General features: G+C 47.6%; 1 protein-coding gene across 1 annotated transcript in view; it reads right to left on the bottom strand.

Moving 5' to 3' along the window:
• Nucleotides 1–644: 644 nt before the first annotated feature.
• The window catches only part of CPLANE1 (ciliogenesis and planar polarity effector 1), a 68,632-nt gene continuing 50,982 nt past the window's right edge, over nt 645–18,294 (bottom strand). The window contains 16 exon segments of the mRNA XM_044293185.1: nt 645–1,280; nt 1,994–2,142; nt 4,834–4,962; nt 5,434–5,523; nt 8,833–8,948; nt 9,253–9,414; nt 9,503–9,555; nt 10,971–11,130; nt 11,218–11,349; nt 12,144–12,174; nt 13,675–13,815; nt 13,947–14,034; nt 14,310–14,521; nt 15,060–15,195; nt 16,753–16,844; nt 17,889–17,981. Of these exon segments, the coding sequence (XP_044149120.1) occupies nt 1,140–1,280; nt 1,994–2,142; nt 4,834–4,962; nt 5,434–5,523; nt 8,833–8,948; nt 9,253–9,414; nt 9,503–9,555; nt 10,971–11,130; nt 11,218–11,349; nt 12,144–12,174; nt 13,675–13,815; nt 13,947–14,034; nt 14,310–14,521; nt 15,060–15,195; nt 16,753–16,844; nt 17,889–17,981 (1,925 nt within the window). The 3' untranslated portion in view covers nt 645–1,139.

The raw sequence follows: 18,294 nt of genomic DNA, 5'->3' as shown, positions 1-18,294 counted from the left end.
TCAGTTGGCACCTTTTTTATTTGTTCTGTTGTATCAGAAGAAAGGAAAATGAAACAGTGATGCGAGTCCAGTGTAATATGTGTCTAACCTTTGTTTGTTTTTTTTGCTATTGTTGACATCTCTGTAACCACAGATGGAGGGGTTTATGATGCTGAAAGTGAATTGCCAAGTTCTGCCGAAATGCATGCCAGCGGATGTTACATACGAGAGTGCCGCTCCATACCCGACTGGAATTTGTCTGCAGAAATGTGTAAAAGTTTGGTTATTCTGTTGATTTACTGCTCAAAACATTTGAAACAGGTGGGAAAAAGTTATTTAAAAAATTTATGGAATTTGCGCAGTGGGAATGGTAATAACTGGCCTCAAACCCAGAGACCCCTCAGGATACTGGAACTAGAACATTTGCTAGATGGTGAATATAAAAAGGGCCTGGAAGATGGGAACTGAGACAGGGAATGACCAAGGGGGAGAGAACCCTCAGCTTCGGTGGGAAGGTCATTGGTCAGGACAAATCCAGACAAAGCATGAGGTGTGGCGGGGAAGCGGTTTGAATGTAGGCATCAGATACTAAATTTCCCGGTTTTATAATCTTATTAGAACATAAATCTGTGCATGGCCGAAAGGAAGACGATAATCTGTACAAAGTTCTGCTTTATTCAAACTTTACATAAAATATAAATCATCTCCTAGAAAACCAATATAAATTAATAAAACTTTTTTTTTTTTTTTTAGAAAAATAAGCCATTCAATGAACTTTATAAAACCTTACATCATACAGAAGATAAAACTAGAGTTAAGACCACAGGAACTAATTAAGATGATGGGTGTCTGTTAAAAGGAACACTCCTGAGTGGGCGGAGCGTGACAAGAGCATCAGGCATAACACAATGCAGCCGTTTGTCTAGAACAGGCATGCTCAACCTGCGGCCCTCTAGCTGTTGTAAAACTACAACTCCCACCATGCCCTGCTGTAGAATGTTGAGGCATGCTAGGAGTTGTAGTTTTGCAACAGCTGGAGGGCCGCAGGTTGGGCATCCCTGGTCTAGAGTGTTCCTTTAATTCTTAGGCTCTTCCTGTCACAGAATTCCTATACAGGTCCACTTTGGGGGGGTTCCAACAATAAAGTGCAGCTTCTCCAGCTATATTTCGGTACCCCCGACATTGGCCACCATGTCTTCTATTGCTTTCCAATCAAGCTTGCTAAGAATACTTCCTGTGCTCTCTGAAGAATTGTCCAGGTTAAGGTTTTTGGAATCTGCTTCTCCATTGATCAAAGACCCCTATGTAGGAGGAAGGAAAAAGGGATGAAATCAGAAAGATGGTGAGACAATAGGTTACAGGCCAAATAAAAAGACTGGTTGTGAATCCCTGTGATGCAGACTGTGCACCAGCAGGAGGCGCTGCACGCTTCTATACTAGGGAGGGGTACAGCAAGAGAAGCCCATGAGTTATAACCTTATGCTGCAAAGTAAATTATTAAAAGAAGAGAAAGAGTTAATACCCTAAAGAGTTAGCACAGCAGTATAAGGAGGGGTACACTAAAATGAGAATTTAGGGTTAAAAGGCTGGGGGAGGGGTGGATCACAATTGCTTCAATTCACCTAAATAAATAATAATCTTTTGTGATCATCAGCTACTCTCCAGACCTATGTGTCTCCATGGTAACACTGATCCTGTGGTCGTACATTTAGTAGGTGGGTAAGATGCTGGAGAATGGAGTAGGACTGCAGGATCGGAAGTGTTCATTTGTAAGATCACTCTGTCTAAATCACGTCTTCGCTGTCCCGCTAATATTAATGCCATCTTCATGTGGTAGAGGCTCCTTTGGGCCCCGGTTGGTACCAGATGTGACTGCAGTCTCTACAACCCTGATAGGTGATGCCTTCTCTCTAGCTAATTTTTCGCTCCTTGAGGATCTGTCGCCCCCTGCTGGTGGCTGATGATATTACAGATCTATGTATATATTACTTTTATATTCACATGACATTTGTACCTGAGAAAGGATTGAGTTTCTGCTTCTGTTTAATATCCTGTTAATGTCATCAGGGATTTCCCAAGGGCTCACAATGTCCCTTTCATGTTCTTCTTCTAGCTGGAATTCACCATATTGTGACATCGGGCTTGTTCCTTTACTGCTCTTATCTGTCCAGGGAAGGACACAACTCTGATTATACAACCATAAACTAATCACTAGCACAAGATATACATAAAAAATGAGCTGCACTCACTATTCTGCTGGTGCAGTCACTGTGTACATACATTACATTACTTATCCTGTACTGATCCTGAGTTACATCCTGCATTATACTCCAGAGCTGCACTCACTATTCTGCTGGTGCAGTCACTGTGTATATACATTACATTACTTATCCTGTACTGACCCTGAGTTACATCCTGTATTATACTCCAGAGCTGCACTCACTATTCTGCTGGTGCAGTCACTGTGTACATACATTACATTACTTATCCTGTACTGACCCTGAGTTACATCCTGTATTATACTCCAGAGCTGCACTCACTATTCTGCTGGTGCAGTCACTGTGTACATACATTACTTATCCTGTACTGATCCTGAGTTACATCCTGTATTATACTCCAGAGCTGCACTCACTATTCTGCTGGTGCAGTCACTGTGTATATACATTACATTACTTATCCTGTACTGATCCTGAGTTACATCCTGTACTATACCCCAGAGCTGCACTCACTATTCATGCTTGACAAAGGCTAGATGTAGCCGAAACGTTGCATTTTTGTACACCGTGCCATGGAGCTTTGAATAAAGAAGTAACTGTTTGGAGATGCTGCTGTAGCCCTCGCTTTCTACTGTATTCTGCCGGTGGAGTCACAGTGCACATACATTACATTACTTATCCTCTACTGATCCTGAGTTACCGTATTTTTCGCCCTATAAGACGCACTTTTCCCCCCAAAAAATTGTGGGGGGAAAGGCAGTGCGTCTTATGTGGCGAATACTTGACTTTGTATACCGCCGACCGCATGCTGCGCAGCGCGGTGGCGGGTGTATTAGTGGGCATGGGTGAGGGAGGAGGGGCCGGCATCCAGGTCTGTAACTACAGCGGGCCCGGTGCAGTCACTGTATTCTGCTACACCGGGCCCGCTCACTGTAGGAATCCTAACTGCAGGCAATGCTAACAGTCTTTTATCCAGCCTGTACTTACGATACTAACTTTCCGGCAGGCAGCGGGCAGGAGGCTGAACTGGTGGGCGGGCGCTTACAACGTAACTCACTATGTCACGCGCCGGCTCCGCCCACTTTATGAATGAAGAAGGGAGAGCCGGCGCGTGACATAGTGAGTTACGTTGTAAGCGCCCGCCCACCAGTTCAGCCTCCTGCCCGCTGCCTGCCGGAAAGTTAGTATCGTAAGTACAGGCTGGATAAAAGACTGTTAGCATTGCCTGCAGTTAGGATTCCTACAGTGAGCGGGCCCGGTGTAGCAGAATACAGTGACTGCACCGGGCCCGCTGTAATTACAGACCTGGATGCCGGCCCCTCATCCCTATTGGGGGTCATTCTATGGATGGCACTGTTATGGGGGTCTGTGGACACATAGCGTAAAATGCTATTTATGTGTCATCAACAGATCCCCCATAACAGTGCCATCCACAGTGCCCAACATAACCGTGCCATCCACAGTGCCCTCCATAACCGTGCCATCCACAGTGCCCCCCATAACCGTGCCATCCACAGATCCCCATAACCGTGCCATCCACAGATCCCCATAACCGTGCCATCCACAGATCCCCATAACCGTGCCATCCACAGATCCCCATAACCGTGCCATCCACAGATCCCCATAACCGTGCCATCCACAGATCCCCATAACCGTGCCATCCACAGATCCCCATAACCGTGCCATCCACAGATCCCCATAACCGTGCCATCCACAGATCCCCATAACCGTGCCATCCACAGATCCCCATAACCGTGCCATCCACAGATCCCCATAACCGTGCCATCCACAGATCCCCATAACCGTGCCATCCACAGATCCCCATAACCGTGCCATCCACGGACCCCCCATAACAGTGCCATCCACAGACCCCTATAACAGTACCATCCACAGATCCCCATAACAATGCCATCCACCGACCCCCCCATAACAGTGCCATCCCCAGATCCCACATAACACCATTAGGCACACCTTTTGGTTCAAATTTTTTTATTTTATTTTTTCCTCCTTAAAAACCTAGGTGCGTCTTATGGGCCGGTGCGTCTTATAGGGCGAAAAATACGGTACATCCTGTATTATACTCCAGAGCTGCACTCACTATTCTGCTGGTGCAGTCACTGTGTACATACATTACATTACTTATCCTGTACTGATCCTGAGTTACATCCTGTATTATACTCCAGAGCTGCACTCACTATTCTGCTGGTGCAGTCACTGTGTACATACATTACTTATCCTGTACTGATCCTGAGTTACATCCTGCATTATACTCCAGAGCTGCACTCACTATTCTGCTGGTGGAGTCACAGTGTACATACATTACTTATCTTGTACTGATCCTGAGTTACATCCTGTATTATACCCCAGAGCTGCACTCACTATTCTGCCGGTGGAGTCACAGTGCACATACATTACTTATCTTGTACTGATCCTGAGTTACATCCTGTATTATACTCCAGAGCTGCACTCACTATTCTGCTGGTGCTGTCTCTGTGTACCTACATTACTTATCCTCTACTGATCCTGAGTTACATCCTGTATTATACCCCAGAGCTGCACTCACTATTCTGCTGGCTACATGCTATAATACAGGCTGCAGGTGATAATCTTAGCCCTTTTTGTCGTTATTAACCCTTACCTTGTCTGGACGTTTGCTTTGCTGCGGACATCAGAATAGGCTTCGTACTTTTACTGTTTCCGGTGTTCCTTGCAGTCAGAATCCCTCTACGAGTGATTTGGGAAAGGCGGTCACCAGGCAGGGACGGATCTACGCACAGATTTACCCAGGTCATTACAAGGATGACATGATACTGCTGGTATCATTCATGTGTGTTGCACAGCTGGCGCAGACTGAGTGTATGGTTCTACAAAACCCCATTCCCACGCAGCAGAAAGGATCTGCATGTATGGAGCATGCTCACACAGCTCTTTCCTATTAGGTTGTATGAAGCAACAGGGGTAATTCTGGGTGGAGGACTTGTGTCCTAGTGACTAGTGCGTGTCCCAGCAGTCAGGCCTCCACCCATCTGACATTGATCATCTATTTAATGCATGGACTACACAGAGTTCTTTATGGAGTTCCCCTTTAAACTTAATTGAGAAATTATCTAAGTGTGATAATCATAGGGGGTCACCACAACCTTGTGAGTGCACCCCACAGAGACATGGTCCATGGAAAGGGTGTAGACAGCTGGTCAGCCTGGTGGTCCCTGTGCATCAGCCTCTGGTGGCCTCTTACCATATCTCCTATGGACGGCGTAGCTGGGTGCACTGCGAGTCCGGATTTTGGGTTCCCAGTTGCTCTTTGGAAGCACAAAGGTTGCTGATCCTGTAGGAGAACCACATAACATCATGGATTCTGCTCTTGCTGGTGTAGATACATACAGAGCAGTGGTCCCCATCGTACCTCGAGAGCCACATTCAACACGACCATCATCCTCGTGTCCTACTCTAATAGTGTACGATACTTGCTGGACGCTGCGTGGCAGTAGAGTACCGCCATGTCCTAATGTCACACCTAGCTTTCATCTGCGCTTGTGCAGCTCATGGATGTGAAGGAAACTAGTGTGGACGCTCTGCTTTTCAATGGATGGGGTCCATCCCATGTCGTGTCTCTCCCCCCCCCCCCCCCCCCAAATCAGTGGCCATTTTTTAAGAACACAGCTGACAAAAGGCCTGATGGAGGGTCCCCTCTACTACCACTCACACATTTACACCTACCTCGGATTCCCAACCACCAACTATATTTATTAAAGGGGTTGTCCTACAAAACATATTTTATATTACAGTCTAATAACTCAAGTACTGCTCAGTTAAGCTGGCTTAACCCTTTTATGACCGGGCAAACTTACTCCCAGCCCTCCTAAAGCCATAACTTTTTAATTTTTCTGTTCACATAGCTATATGATGGCTTTTTTTTTTTTTTTTTTCTTTCTAATGGCACTATTTACGGTTGCATACAATGTAGTGGGAAGTGGGGGGGAAAATTAAATATGGGGTGAAACAGTTTTCTGGGTTTTGTTTTTACAGCGTTGCGTAAACCATAAAACTGACCAGTTAGTTTCATTCTCTAGGTCAGTACGAATCCGGCGATAACACATATGTATATTTTTTTTATTGCATTTTTATACTGAAAAAAATAAATTATTCCTTGAAAAAAATAATAATCTTTTAGTCTCCATATTTCGGACCCCTATAACTTTTTTGTATTTATGTGTGCGAGCTGTATGAAGACTTTTTTTTGCGGGGTAAACTGTACTTTTCAGTGATACCATTTTTGGCTCTGTAGGACTTTTTGATCACCTTTTTATAAAATTTTTGAGGGGAGGAGAAGCGACCAAAAAACTACGACAATATTAAATTTGATATATTTTAATAGTATGGGCATTTTTGCATGCCCAGATACCTATGATGTGTATTTTTTTTTATTCTTTTAGATTTGAATAAAAATATAATTTTTTTTATAAATTTTTATTTTTTTTTTACACTTATTTTTATAGTTTATACAACCAATAATTGGATTGCTTTTATCATAGACTCCAATGCATTAGTGTTAAGTCTATGAGGATTTTATTGGCAGGGGCGCCACAGAAATGACTAAGCAGCAGCCTCCTGGAGGACAGGGGCGGCTGCTGTTAACACACTCCCGCTCCCCCGAGCTGGAGCACACCCGGAAGTGTGCGTGGTCATGATTCACCACAGCATCTGAAGTGTTAAATGTCTGCGATTGGCATTGCCGCCGGTCACGGACATTAGCTGCGGGTGTCTGCTGTATGAATCAACAGGCACACCACAGCTATGGCGCCAACTCCCCTCATGAGCGGACGCCATCTTTAGAGTCCCAACCGTCTACGTAAATAGCTGTATGGCGGTCGGGAAGGGGTTAAAGGGTTTTTAGTCTGTTATTCTCTGGATAGGTCATCAGTATCTAATCCAATACCCGAGCTTCCTGCCGGTCAGCTGTTTGAGGAGGCCTCGGTACTCTGGTGAGTACCGCAGCCACACAGCTTACCAAGCACAGTGCCATCCACTGGATAGTGGCTGTGCTAGGTATTGCAGCCCAACTGAATGGGGCTGAGCTGCGCCTAGGCCATGTGACGTCACTAGCCTCGGAAGATCTGTGAGAAGGCCATTGCGCCCACCAGCTGCTGGTTTGAAAACTGCAGATTTCAGCACCTCTGTAGTATGGAGACGGCATGTCATCGGTAGACACTGTGGTAAGAGAAGTGTTTGGTAGTTTGTTTTTTAACCAAGGCTCAAGCTACATCTTTGACTTTTGAGTAGGGGCGCAAGGTGAGCACCTTGCCTCAGGCAGCCTCCTGACTGGCTGCAAAGCAGGTAATGCCAGACACCACCTGGGATGTGCCTAATAACCTCTTCACCATCCTAGACCACCAAGGATGTGCTTATTAACCTCCTACCTAACTTAGACCAGGGATCTGCCTATTGAGCTCTTCCCTAACCAAGAACACAAGGGATGTGTCTATTAAGCTCCTATCTGCACTAGAATAGGGAAGTTTGGGCAGTGCAGGGGGCGTGACCAGCAGATCAGGCAGTGCAGGGGGCGTGACCAGCAGATCAGGCAGTGCAGGCGGCGTGACCAGCAGATCAGGCAGTGCAGGCGGCGTGACCAGCAGATCAGGCAGTGCAGGCGGCGTGACCAGCAGATCAGGCAGTGCAGGCGGCGTGACCAGCAGATCAGGCAGTGCAGGCGGCATGACCAGCAGATAAGGCAGTGCAGGCGGCGTGACCAGCAGATCAGGCAGTGCAGGCGGCGTGACCAGCAGATCAGGCAGTGCAGGCGGCGTGACCAGCAGATCAGGCAGTGCAGGCGGCATGACCAGCAGATCAGGCAGTGCAGGCGGCATGACCAGCAGATCAGGCAGTGCAGGCGGCGTGACCAGCAGATCAGGCAGTGCAGGCGGCGTGACCAGCAGATCAGGCAGTGCAGGCGGCGTGACCAGCAGATCAGGCAGTGCAGGCGGCGTGACCAGCAGATCAGGCAGTGCAGGCGGCATGACCAGCAGATAAGGCAGTGCAGGCGGCGTGACCAGCAGATCAGGCAGTGCAGGCGGCGTGACCAGCAGATCAGGCAGTGCAGGCGGCGTGACCAGCAGTGCAGGGGGCGTGACCAGCAGATCAGGCAGTGCAGGGGGCGTGACCAGCAGATCAGGCAGTGCAGGGGGTGTGGCTTGTTGCTCCAACCAGCACAGCCGTCTTCACAGTGACGTTCTTTGCACAGACACAGATCTCCTCCCTCAGGCTTGTGCACGAATCAGAACAGAGAAAGAAGATGACAACTCCCAGCATGCCATAATAGCTATAGGCTGTCCAGGCATGCTGGGAGTTGTAGTTTTGCGAGAGCTGGATGGCCACAGGTTGGGCATCCCTGGTCTAGTGCATCTCATAGTTTTGTCATCTACTTATAGACACTGCTGATGGACTACTACTCCACAAAACGACATATGCAAACCTCTGGATGTTTGACATACAAGTCTGCACAAGGTAGGAGAGCTACATTTTGATAAATTTGGTAAAAACGATATACAAAAATTGCAGACCTAAAGGGTTAAATGGCAATCAGCTCTGCTTCAATAATTTTCTCAGATTTTCCTTTATCCCATGGAGACATTCCTACCTCTTATTTGTGTCCGCGCCGGAGTAGATGTGGACCGTATTGGAGGAGCGCCGCCTCTGGAGGTGTATCTGCGCTTCTCTTGGTTGGCAGACAAACTGCGCCCTGCACCGCGAGCCCTGGAAGAACAAGGTAAAATATTAACCCCTTACTGACAACCAAATTCAGCTGACTTTACTGCTTGTGCCGTCGCATTCCCCGCTGTATAAAACCCACAGCTGTGTTGCTGTTAGTCGGTGGGAACAGGCAGCCATCACACACAGAAACAGATAATGGCAGCATGACCGCAGTGTACACGGCTCTGTACAGCATCGGGCAGGAGCAGAGTGTACAGCCTATGGACAGTGTGGTCATGTGACATCGCTAGGACAACCTTTATGGGGCAGATTTTTTTCACATTTGCCTCTTAGGCAGGAAATTTACCCTTTTGGAGAAGACTTTGAGGTCTGGTGTCTGGAGACGGAGACTCGGGGTGTGTTGGGCTGGGAAATTGCAGAGGGAATTTGCTTGGCTTCTGACAACATTTCCTGCATCAAACCAATGGCATCTGACACCCGATGACTGTGATGCTCTGACAACAGAGACCTACAAGACAAAGAGCAGACAACACACTCGGATGCGGCTCCGGGCTACACTAGGTCACGATCCCTTGGGGTGTGGGTCTCGGACTTACCGATCTCGCTCACCCTTCACATGCTGCATCTCCCGGGTTGTCTTTGATGGGTTCTAAAAAAGAAACAACGTCCCTGAAATGTTCTGTAATAGCATATTAGAGTCCAGAACACACTACCCGCCGCCCAGCGATTCCCAGTACCTCTAGTAACAGGAGCGACCGGGTGCTTCAGTATAGTAAATGATGGGAGTGATCAGCGTCGCCAGAACTGCTGATCATTTATATATCACCACTAGGTTAGGTTGTGTTCACATGGGCGCTGTTTATTTAAGAACTGTCATTGGCAACTCGGTTTTTAGGGAAACTGTGTGGCCATTAGCAAGCAGCAACAAGGGAGCAAATCTGTCAGCAGCATTCATCAGCAGCCGCTACTTCTGACCGCACCCTGAGGTGTTTTGCGGTCTCGTATACCGGCTGTGTGCATGCCGCATCACAGTGCAGACCCGCTGACTTCAGTCCTAGCTTTTGCATAGTGGCCGCATGGATGTGGAAGCCGTTCTGTGTGCTTCTGCATCCGTGCCACAAAAGATACTTTGCTGCAACATGCGGATGACTGACCCATTGAAGTCAATGGGTCTGCGCCGTGATGTGGCGTGCACATGGCTGGTATCCATGATTTGAAGACCACAAAACACTTACGGTCGTGTGACTGCACTTAAAATGAGAATTAACAGCGAACTTCAGCTGCTGACTAATGAGTGGGGCTTTACTGCTGGGTCCCCACTAACTACTAGCTTTTTATTGGCCCAGCAGGAATCACAACTGAGCCCCATTCCCCTGATCGGATGGAGCAGCAGGTCGAGCATGCACCCCGTCACCCCATTCATTCTCTATGGGACTGCCGGAGATAGTAGAGTACAGAGCTTGGCTATTTCCGGCAATCCCATAGACAGTGAACTGTGTGCGACCTGCCACTCTCCTACCCCAATTCTCGGGATCGATGGGGGTCTGACCGCTGGGATCAGTTCCTTATCCCCTATACTGTGGATAGGAGATGACTTCAAAACTTGGCACAACTCCTTTAATGAATCATTTATGCTGAGAAAGGTAGAAAACATAAAATAGGTAAGATGACTGGCAGGTTTAAAGGGGCAGTCCAGGATATTCCTCAGGATAGGCTATCAATATCTGACTGATGGAAGTCTAGCACTCCACCGATTTGCTGTTCTGCAGTAGCTACGACGCCATAGGTCAGCTTCACAAGTACAGCTCAATCCAAAATGCACTGGCGGAGGTGGTTCTTCCCATTGAAGTGAATGGTAACCAGCTCAGTCCACGGCGCAATGGGCGGAGCTGTGTAGCTCTGGCGCCGGGCTACTCTGAAAAAGCTGATCAGTGGGGGAATGGGTTGTTGGACCCCGGCGATCAGATATTGATGGTCTATCCTGAGGATGGGCCATCAATATAAAAATCCTGGACAACCCCCATAAGATATGAGTGCAGTCCCAGCAACATCTGATGTACATACTGCAGCCTGCTGAGACACGAAGGGTTTGTGCTCCTTCTCCCTCAGCTCCTGCAGCCTCCTCCGGTGCTCGGCCAGACGCTCCCTCTGCTTAGTCTTCATCCACCATAGCAGATCCGCCCGCTCTCTCGGGGTCCTCTTTGATGTCCCCTGGAGCCTCGCCCTGTGACGACAAGAGGTTTTGTAGCTTTAATCAAAGTCAGTGCTGCACCATTGTGGTTAGAGGATCACTCGGCTGACATGTTCATACCTGGATAACTTCTCTGCCTGGGCAGGTGTCAGCCCCAGTTCAGAAGCAGAGGCTCCTCCATCTAGGAGATCACCCACGATGTCAGCAATGTCACTAAGGCCGGTCATCTGCAGAGCATCCTGCCAAACAGTGCTGGGAAAGAAAGAAAAAAACTATATGTTTTGTTTTTTTGCGTTTACGTTCCGTTTTTTGGTCCATATACAGAACCAAATAATTTCAATGGGTCCACAAAAAAAATGGAATGTACTCTGTATGTCTTCCGATTCTCCGTTCCATTCAAAGATAGAACATGTCCTATTATTGTCCACATAACGGACAAGGATAGTACTGTTCTATCAGGGGCCAGCTGTTCCGTTCCGCAAAATACGGAATGCACACGGACGTTATCCGTATTTTTTGCGAACTGCCAAATACTGAAAAAGCCATACGGTCGTGTGCAATAAGCCTAAAGGCTCAGTTTTGTGGGGGAACGTCTCTGTACCTGGGGGTCCTGGTGCTGATATTACTATGGACAGTGCAAATATATAGCGTGCTCTGATGCTCACAGTACAGTGCAAGTTTCATAAAACCTTATTCACAGGTAAAAAACATAATAATCTGTGCCGATCCTAGGGCATGCTGCAGATTTGAAATCCACAATATGTATAGGAAATGCTAAGAAGGATCTCCTCCACGACGTCTATGTCCCATTACTCTATGCAGCATCTGCAATCGACATCTGTGTCCATATCTGCAATACAGCCAATAAACAAAAAACGCAGCAGAGGCGGGAAGCGACCTGCAGACCGCATCTGGCTCTGCATTTTATGCTTAATTCAATACATTTGTGTGAATAAGCCCAGCACAATCGTGTCCAAGCAGATATGAGACGTTATGTATCACCACATGCAGGACGGTATACAGAGAGTGGTGTTGGCGTTCCTTACCTTTCATCCATGGCCTCTGACAGTCTGAGAGCTGAAAGGAGAAGAGAAAGTTACGTGAGAGCGGCTCAGTCGTAATGTGGACGAATGCCTCTATTCCCAGTGCTCGGCTTCTCACTTGCTGGGGAACCCAGGGAGATAACTGGAGACACAATGATCCCACTGACGCCTCAGGTTATGTAAGGTAACGCTGACAATGGAGAACCGTGAGGACTATCACACCAGCCATCCTGCTGGATATACGGTCAGTGGATCTGCTCTCCTGCACATCTCCTCTCATCACAAGTGGGAACAGAACCCAATACAAATTTTTTTTAAAACATGTGGAACATGGACCTATTGAAGTCAATAGGTTTGGTAAAAAAAAATGGATGCCTTACAGATGTTATCCACAAAATCCATACGGTCGTATGAATGCCCCTAAACCCTTTACGACGCAGTGAGTTTTCTCCTACTGAATCACTGCCTTCCGACAGCCATGACTTTCCATTTACAAACAGACTGCGCAGTTTTGCGCATATTTATTGGGGTATATATCTCAGCAATTAATTTTGCAGAACAAATACATTTATTCTGAGGGGTGCAGTGTTTATACAGAGGGGGCTAACAAATATATATAGTTTCATTTGATTTTTTGATTACTTTTATTCACTAGATGCTATTTTTATCTAAGCATTCTTTTACTCGTATGTGTATTCCAATGCATTAGTGCCTAGTGTGATCTGAGAGATGCCTAAGGGACATGCCTCAGGCCTCGCTGCCATATAACAGTTGTCCCCCAACAAATGCTTCTCTGGGGGGTTGACAATATCACAACAAAGGGAGTCCCGACATTTGTTTTCATCCCTTAGATGCTGCGGTCACTACTGAACAAAGTATTGAATGAGTTAAATGGCCAAGATTGGACTGATCTCCGATTCTGGCCATTGCTGCAGGAAGCTGGCTTCTTCATCGCTATGCAATACATTTATATAGCTGGTCTTTAAAGGGGTATTCCGGTTATTTCAAGTTATCCCCTATCCACAGGACAGGGGATAATTATTAGGTTGGTGAGGGTCCAACTGCTGTGAGTGACCCCCTTCAATCATGAGAGCAGTGGTCCCTGTACCCCAAAATTAATAGAGTGGCAGGTCAAGCATGCGCCGTGCTGCTCCATTTATCCCTATGAGACAGCTGGGAAGTGCTCTATTTCCAGAATTCCCATAGAGATGAATGGATGACCGTTCTCATGTTTTACCTGCCACTCTATTAAATTTTGGGGTACAGGGTCCCAGTTCTCATGATCAGTGGGGATCCCAGAGGTCAGAACCTGCACCTATCTGACATTGGTGGCATATCCTAGCGATATGCCATCAATGTCTCAGATGAGACAACCACCTTAAAAAAAAAAACTACCCGACGACTGGTGCCAAATTTGTTAGGTCGTTTGGTAAGTTGCAGCACTGTGCGAGACATACGTCCTGAACCATAAGATTTTCTGGACATTGCTTCATATCGCAGTAAATGTGAATAACTGCACACAAAACCCACGTACCTGTGGTGTGATCTCCATCACCTCTAGAAGATATTAAGGCCTCCAGGGGGCGCTCACGAGAGCCGATACCCACAGGGCTTGTAAGGTTATATTCATCCTCCTCGGTCAGGTCTTCTAATTTTATATCACTTAACGGCAGCACTAAAAGATATGAGCGCAGTCAGTGAATGGAGAACTAGAGTGCCGCCATATAAACCAGCATAACTCTGCCGCTACACCATGTGCGAGTGTAAGGAATACCATTATTATCTGCACTGGAATATAGTCAGTACCTCTCTGTGGGGGTCTGTCTCCTCTGGAGGGGGCGTCTTTAGGCTCCATCTGAACTGCAGATGTTAAGGTCTCCAATGTGTTCACCAGCTGCAACCATTGGAAATAGGAAGGACAATCATTAAAGGGGGTCCCCCCATCAGGACCACCCTTGTCCATAGGCCCTATTAGAGCACATGGACATGACCATGGTGGACCGGCTGCTCATCTGAATTGCCGCCATGTGAGATACTCCATTGCGACTGCAGCCGTCCAAATCTTCCCCATGATGTTTGCCGGCCGGGGGTTTCAGGAGCTGGACCAGGATGGCAACTGTCATGTTAAAGGGGAGGTCTGTGATGTAACTAGCCCTTTTTAAAGCTTACCAGTTTTGTATTGGCAAAGTCATGCTCCATGCCATCGGCCATGTTCTGCAGCGCTTGTAGCTGGGCGTCCATCTCCTTCAGTCTGGACGTGGCCTCGTTACTCCTGACGCGAGGGGTCCACACTCTAGGGGCCAATGTCAAATCTGAAGACCTGACATGATGTGTGACCTGGTCGGCAGCATAGTCCCCCGTCAGTGCCATATCCAGTATATCTGGTGAGGACACAAAGCAAAATGTCTTCAGGATTCGCTACGTACGTGGATTTAAAGGGGCAGTTACTTATCACAGCATCTTCTCTGTAAAATAACAGCAAGATTCAGGCTCAAGTTACCATACCACATTTTCAAGATCTCTGCTTGCTGTGAGCGAATGGGAAAATTCAGGTTTACATCCAAAGGCAGAAAGTCCATATCAAACTGACAGCTGAGGGTTTGCTTCAATTGTATCCAGTACAGTCAGTCCTCGAGAGCTAACCACATCACAGCGCTACATCTCCCTCCTGTCTGGGTACTTTGTTACAATGTTACAGTGCAGGTGAAAAGTTATCAATCTGGAGGCCAGACTGTTCAATGTCATAGAGGATTGGATACAACTGTAGCAGACCCTCAGCTGTGAGAAGCAAAAGGGTCTGAATATAATCATGAATGCTTCTATCCACTGACAGCAGGCACATGTATTGAAAATGGCAAGGCACCGTAACACAATTATTTTGTAATGAAAGGTTCTGGCCCTTTTTCATATAGTATTAACCTCCGTGGCGGACGTCTTCTGGGATCAGCGGCGCCGCTCTAGTGGCAGACGCCGCCATGTAATGAAGTTCAGCTGCAGATGGAAGATCCTGACGAGCGGAGTCTGGAAATTTCTCTCCATCCTTACGATGTCCAAACTGCAGGGTGAAAGGAAGAAGAAGTGTCAGCAATCTCCTTACACCCCAAAAATCACCCCGACAGTCACCCACATGTCTATGGAGGATCGCCCTACTGCAGACTCCGGGACTACAGGTCTTGTGCAACCACAACTCCCAGCCTCCATGCTTGCTCGGCTATTCTCAGAACTGCCATAGAAGTGATTTAAACAAGCTGGGAGTTGTCGCTTCACAACAGCTGGAGGTTGTCGACCCCGGTCCTACTGCGCCCCCAGTGAGCTGCCACTTACCTTAGTATACTGCCCGTCATCGCCATTCGCACCAAAATCAGGGAATTGCTATTTATGCAATTTCTTAACAGTCAGTCTTTAATAAATATTCTTGGAAATAATCCTAATTTGCCATTCGCCCAGCTCCTGAGGACAGTCTTAAAGGATGCCACCTGCTTCTGAGAATCACATATTAAAGGGATTCTCCAGGACTAGAATAAGAGGGCAGCTTTCTTCCAAAAACAGCACCACCCCTGTCCACAGGTTGTGTGTGGTATTACTGCTCAGCCCCATTAATTTACGTGGATCTAAGCTGCAATACCAGACACAACCCATGGACAGGGGCGGTGCCGTTTCTGGAAGCCATGTTTTTATCATCCTGGAAAACCCCTTTAATAGAAAGCCGCCCTGAAATAAAGCTGAATGCAGAAATCCTGGATCGGCTGAAATCTACTGGTAAACAGCGATGGTCAGTTCGCAGTGTTCGCCAGCGAACACATGCGGGCTGCCATCTTTAGTAAGGTAGACTCACCAGTTTGGCGATGCACAGGTAAGCCTTTACCTGTGCCTGTGTCGGGAGTCGGTCTGAAATCAAATGCGGTCACTGGGAGCAGGCAGTTTCGAGAACAGCTGCCGGGGGCCTTCATCGGGCTGTTCTCGGAACTGCCTGCTCCCGGTGACTGCATTTGATTTCAGACCTGCTCGCGGCACAGGTAAGGGCTTACCTGTGCATCGCCGGATGGGCGAGTCTACCTTACTAAAGATAGCAGCCCGCATGTGTTCGCTGGCGAACACTGCAAACTGACCATCACTGCTGGTAAACCTTGCAGCGCCACCACAGGTTAAACAAAGCATTACATGGTCCCCACTGAATTCAATGCGCCTTTTCTATGCAATGAATGGATGTGTTTGGTCCTCCAAGGACAGGGACCCTCTTAGTGGCTGCTTTCCGTTCTGGGTTATTGTAGGGGGTGGTCACAAATGAGGGATTCCCATCAAGAAAATCACTTTAAAGGAGTTCTGAAATGTGCTGTTTTTGAAGCCAGCGTCAGCAGTAGATTGTAAGGGGAGAGCATACAGGAAAGACTTCCATTTTTTTTTTATCTATTCTTTGCTAAGGCTTTGAAAACCGCACCAAAACTCTAAAGGCGGAGACGACACCATGCCAAGTAATAAAAGGTAGGGTCCTGGAGGACTAAAAGTGCCAGCATGACGCATAATTATTAGCAAAATTGTGTCCCCATGCAGAAATAACACATGACACAGAATCGGAATAAATGTGATTTAAGGAAATAAAAGAGCTTCTTACACGACCGAGCGGCTCTTCCGATTCATCCGGATATTGAAGATTTAAGAATAGCTGTGGGGGCATCTGCTCCTGTAAGTCGGGGGGCAGCAGCTCTGTGTAAAGAGAACAATACAGAACCGTGACTACATCGAAAAAGACTGAATTCTACTGAGCCTGGCGGGATGTAAGTATCATCTGGCGCAGGCATGCTCAACCTGCGGCCCTCCAGCTGTTGCCAAACTACAACTCCCATCATTCCCTGACAGTCTACAGCTATCATCCTACAGAAGGGCATTGTGGGAGTTGTAGTTTTACAACAGCTGGAGGGCCGCAGGTTATGCATCCCTGAGATTCTGGCGAATACTCTAACCTTGGAATATGGGCCCTGCCGCTAGGAGGTCCACATGGTGAACAGGATGAGATGACGAGCCAGTAATGCAAGTCACCCGCCTCATGGCAAGTGGCTTTATCAGGAGGCTCCCAAATGTGTGCATAAGAGGTGCGGCCTCTGCTGGATCCCCCTATCAATGACATGTGGCCATACACACTATTAAAGGGATTGTCCGGGTTCAGAGCTGAATCCAGACATACCCTTATTTTCACCCAGGCAGCCCCCCCTGAGGCTAGCATCGGAGCATGTCCGATGCCCTCCCTTGCCCTGTGCTAAATCGCGCAGGGCACGCGCTCTTTTGTTTTCAATAACACACTGCTGGGAGGAAACTTCCGCCCGGCAGTGTGTTCGGTGACGTCACCGGCTCTGATGGGCGGGCTTTAGCGCTGCCCTAGCAGTTTTACTGGCTAGGGCAGAGCTAAATCCCGCCCATCAGTGCCGGTGACGTCACCGGGCTTCCTGGCAACCACATGGAGAGCCCGGTTCGTCACCAGATCTCCAAAAAAATGCCTTTGCCCTGCGCGATTTAGCGCAGGGCAAAGGAGAGGATCGGAGCATGAACTGCTCCGATGCGCAAGTCAGGGGGGCTGCCGGGGTGAAAATGGAGGTATGTCCAGGTTCAGCTCTGAACCCAGACAACCCCTTTAATAGGGAATGGCTCTCCCAAGTTTGCAGAAAAACCCACACTGTACTCTTTTTTTACTTGAAGTTACTGTTTGGTGCAGATTTACGGAACGTGTTTCTCACTACAATTATGAGGACAAACCTGGAGCCGAATGAGAGACGGCCGCAGCAGAGCAAGGAAACTCTTCAAGCTTCGTCCTGGAGTCCTTAAGAGGCGTATGGGATTCCACAGACCCTAAGAGACAAGAAGGGAAAGGGAAAATGGATTATTACAGGATCTATAGGGAGGTGACCGCAAGATCGTTCATCAAGAGTTAAATGTGAGTGAACTGGAAGATGATATGGTCCAGTATAGCAGTGACATAACACTACCCCCCCCACCCCCCCATCTAATAGGATCTGACATAGACCCACGAGGTGTCTTTCACTCCTTAAGGACGTCTTTGTTTTTTCATGTTATAATCACCGTGTACTTTATCATTTTGTCGACTACTGGAACGCCGGTCTCCGTGAGTTGTTTATAAAGGCATTATTTTGTCTTTTTATTG

Source organism: Bufo gargarizans, chromosome 5 (assembly GCF_014858855.1).
Source record: "Bufo gargarizans isolate SCDJY-AF-19 chromosome 5, ASM1485885v1, whole genome shotgun sequence".
Lineage (NCBI taxonomy): Eukaryota > Metazoa > Chordata > Amphibia > Anura > Bufonidae > Bufo > Bufo gargarizans.
The sequence above is the reverse complement of the archived record's forward strand: the minus strand, read 5'-3'. Positions and strand labels throughout refer to the sequence as shown.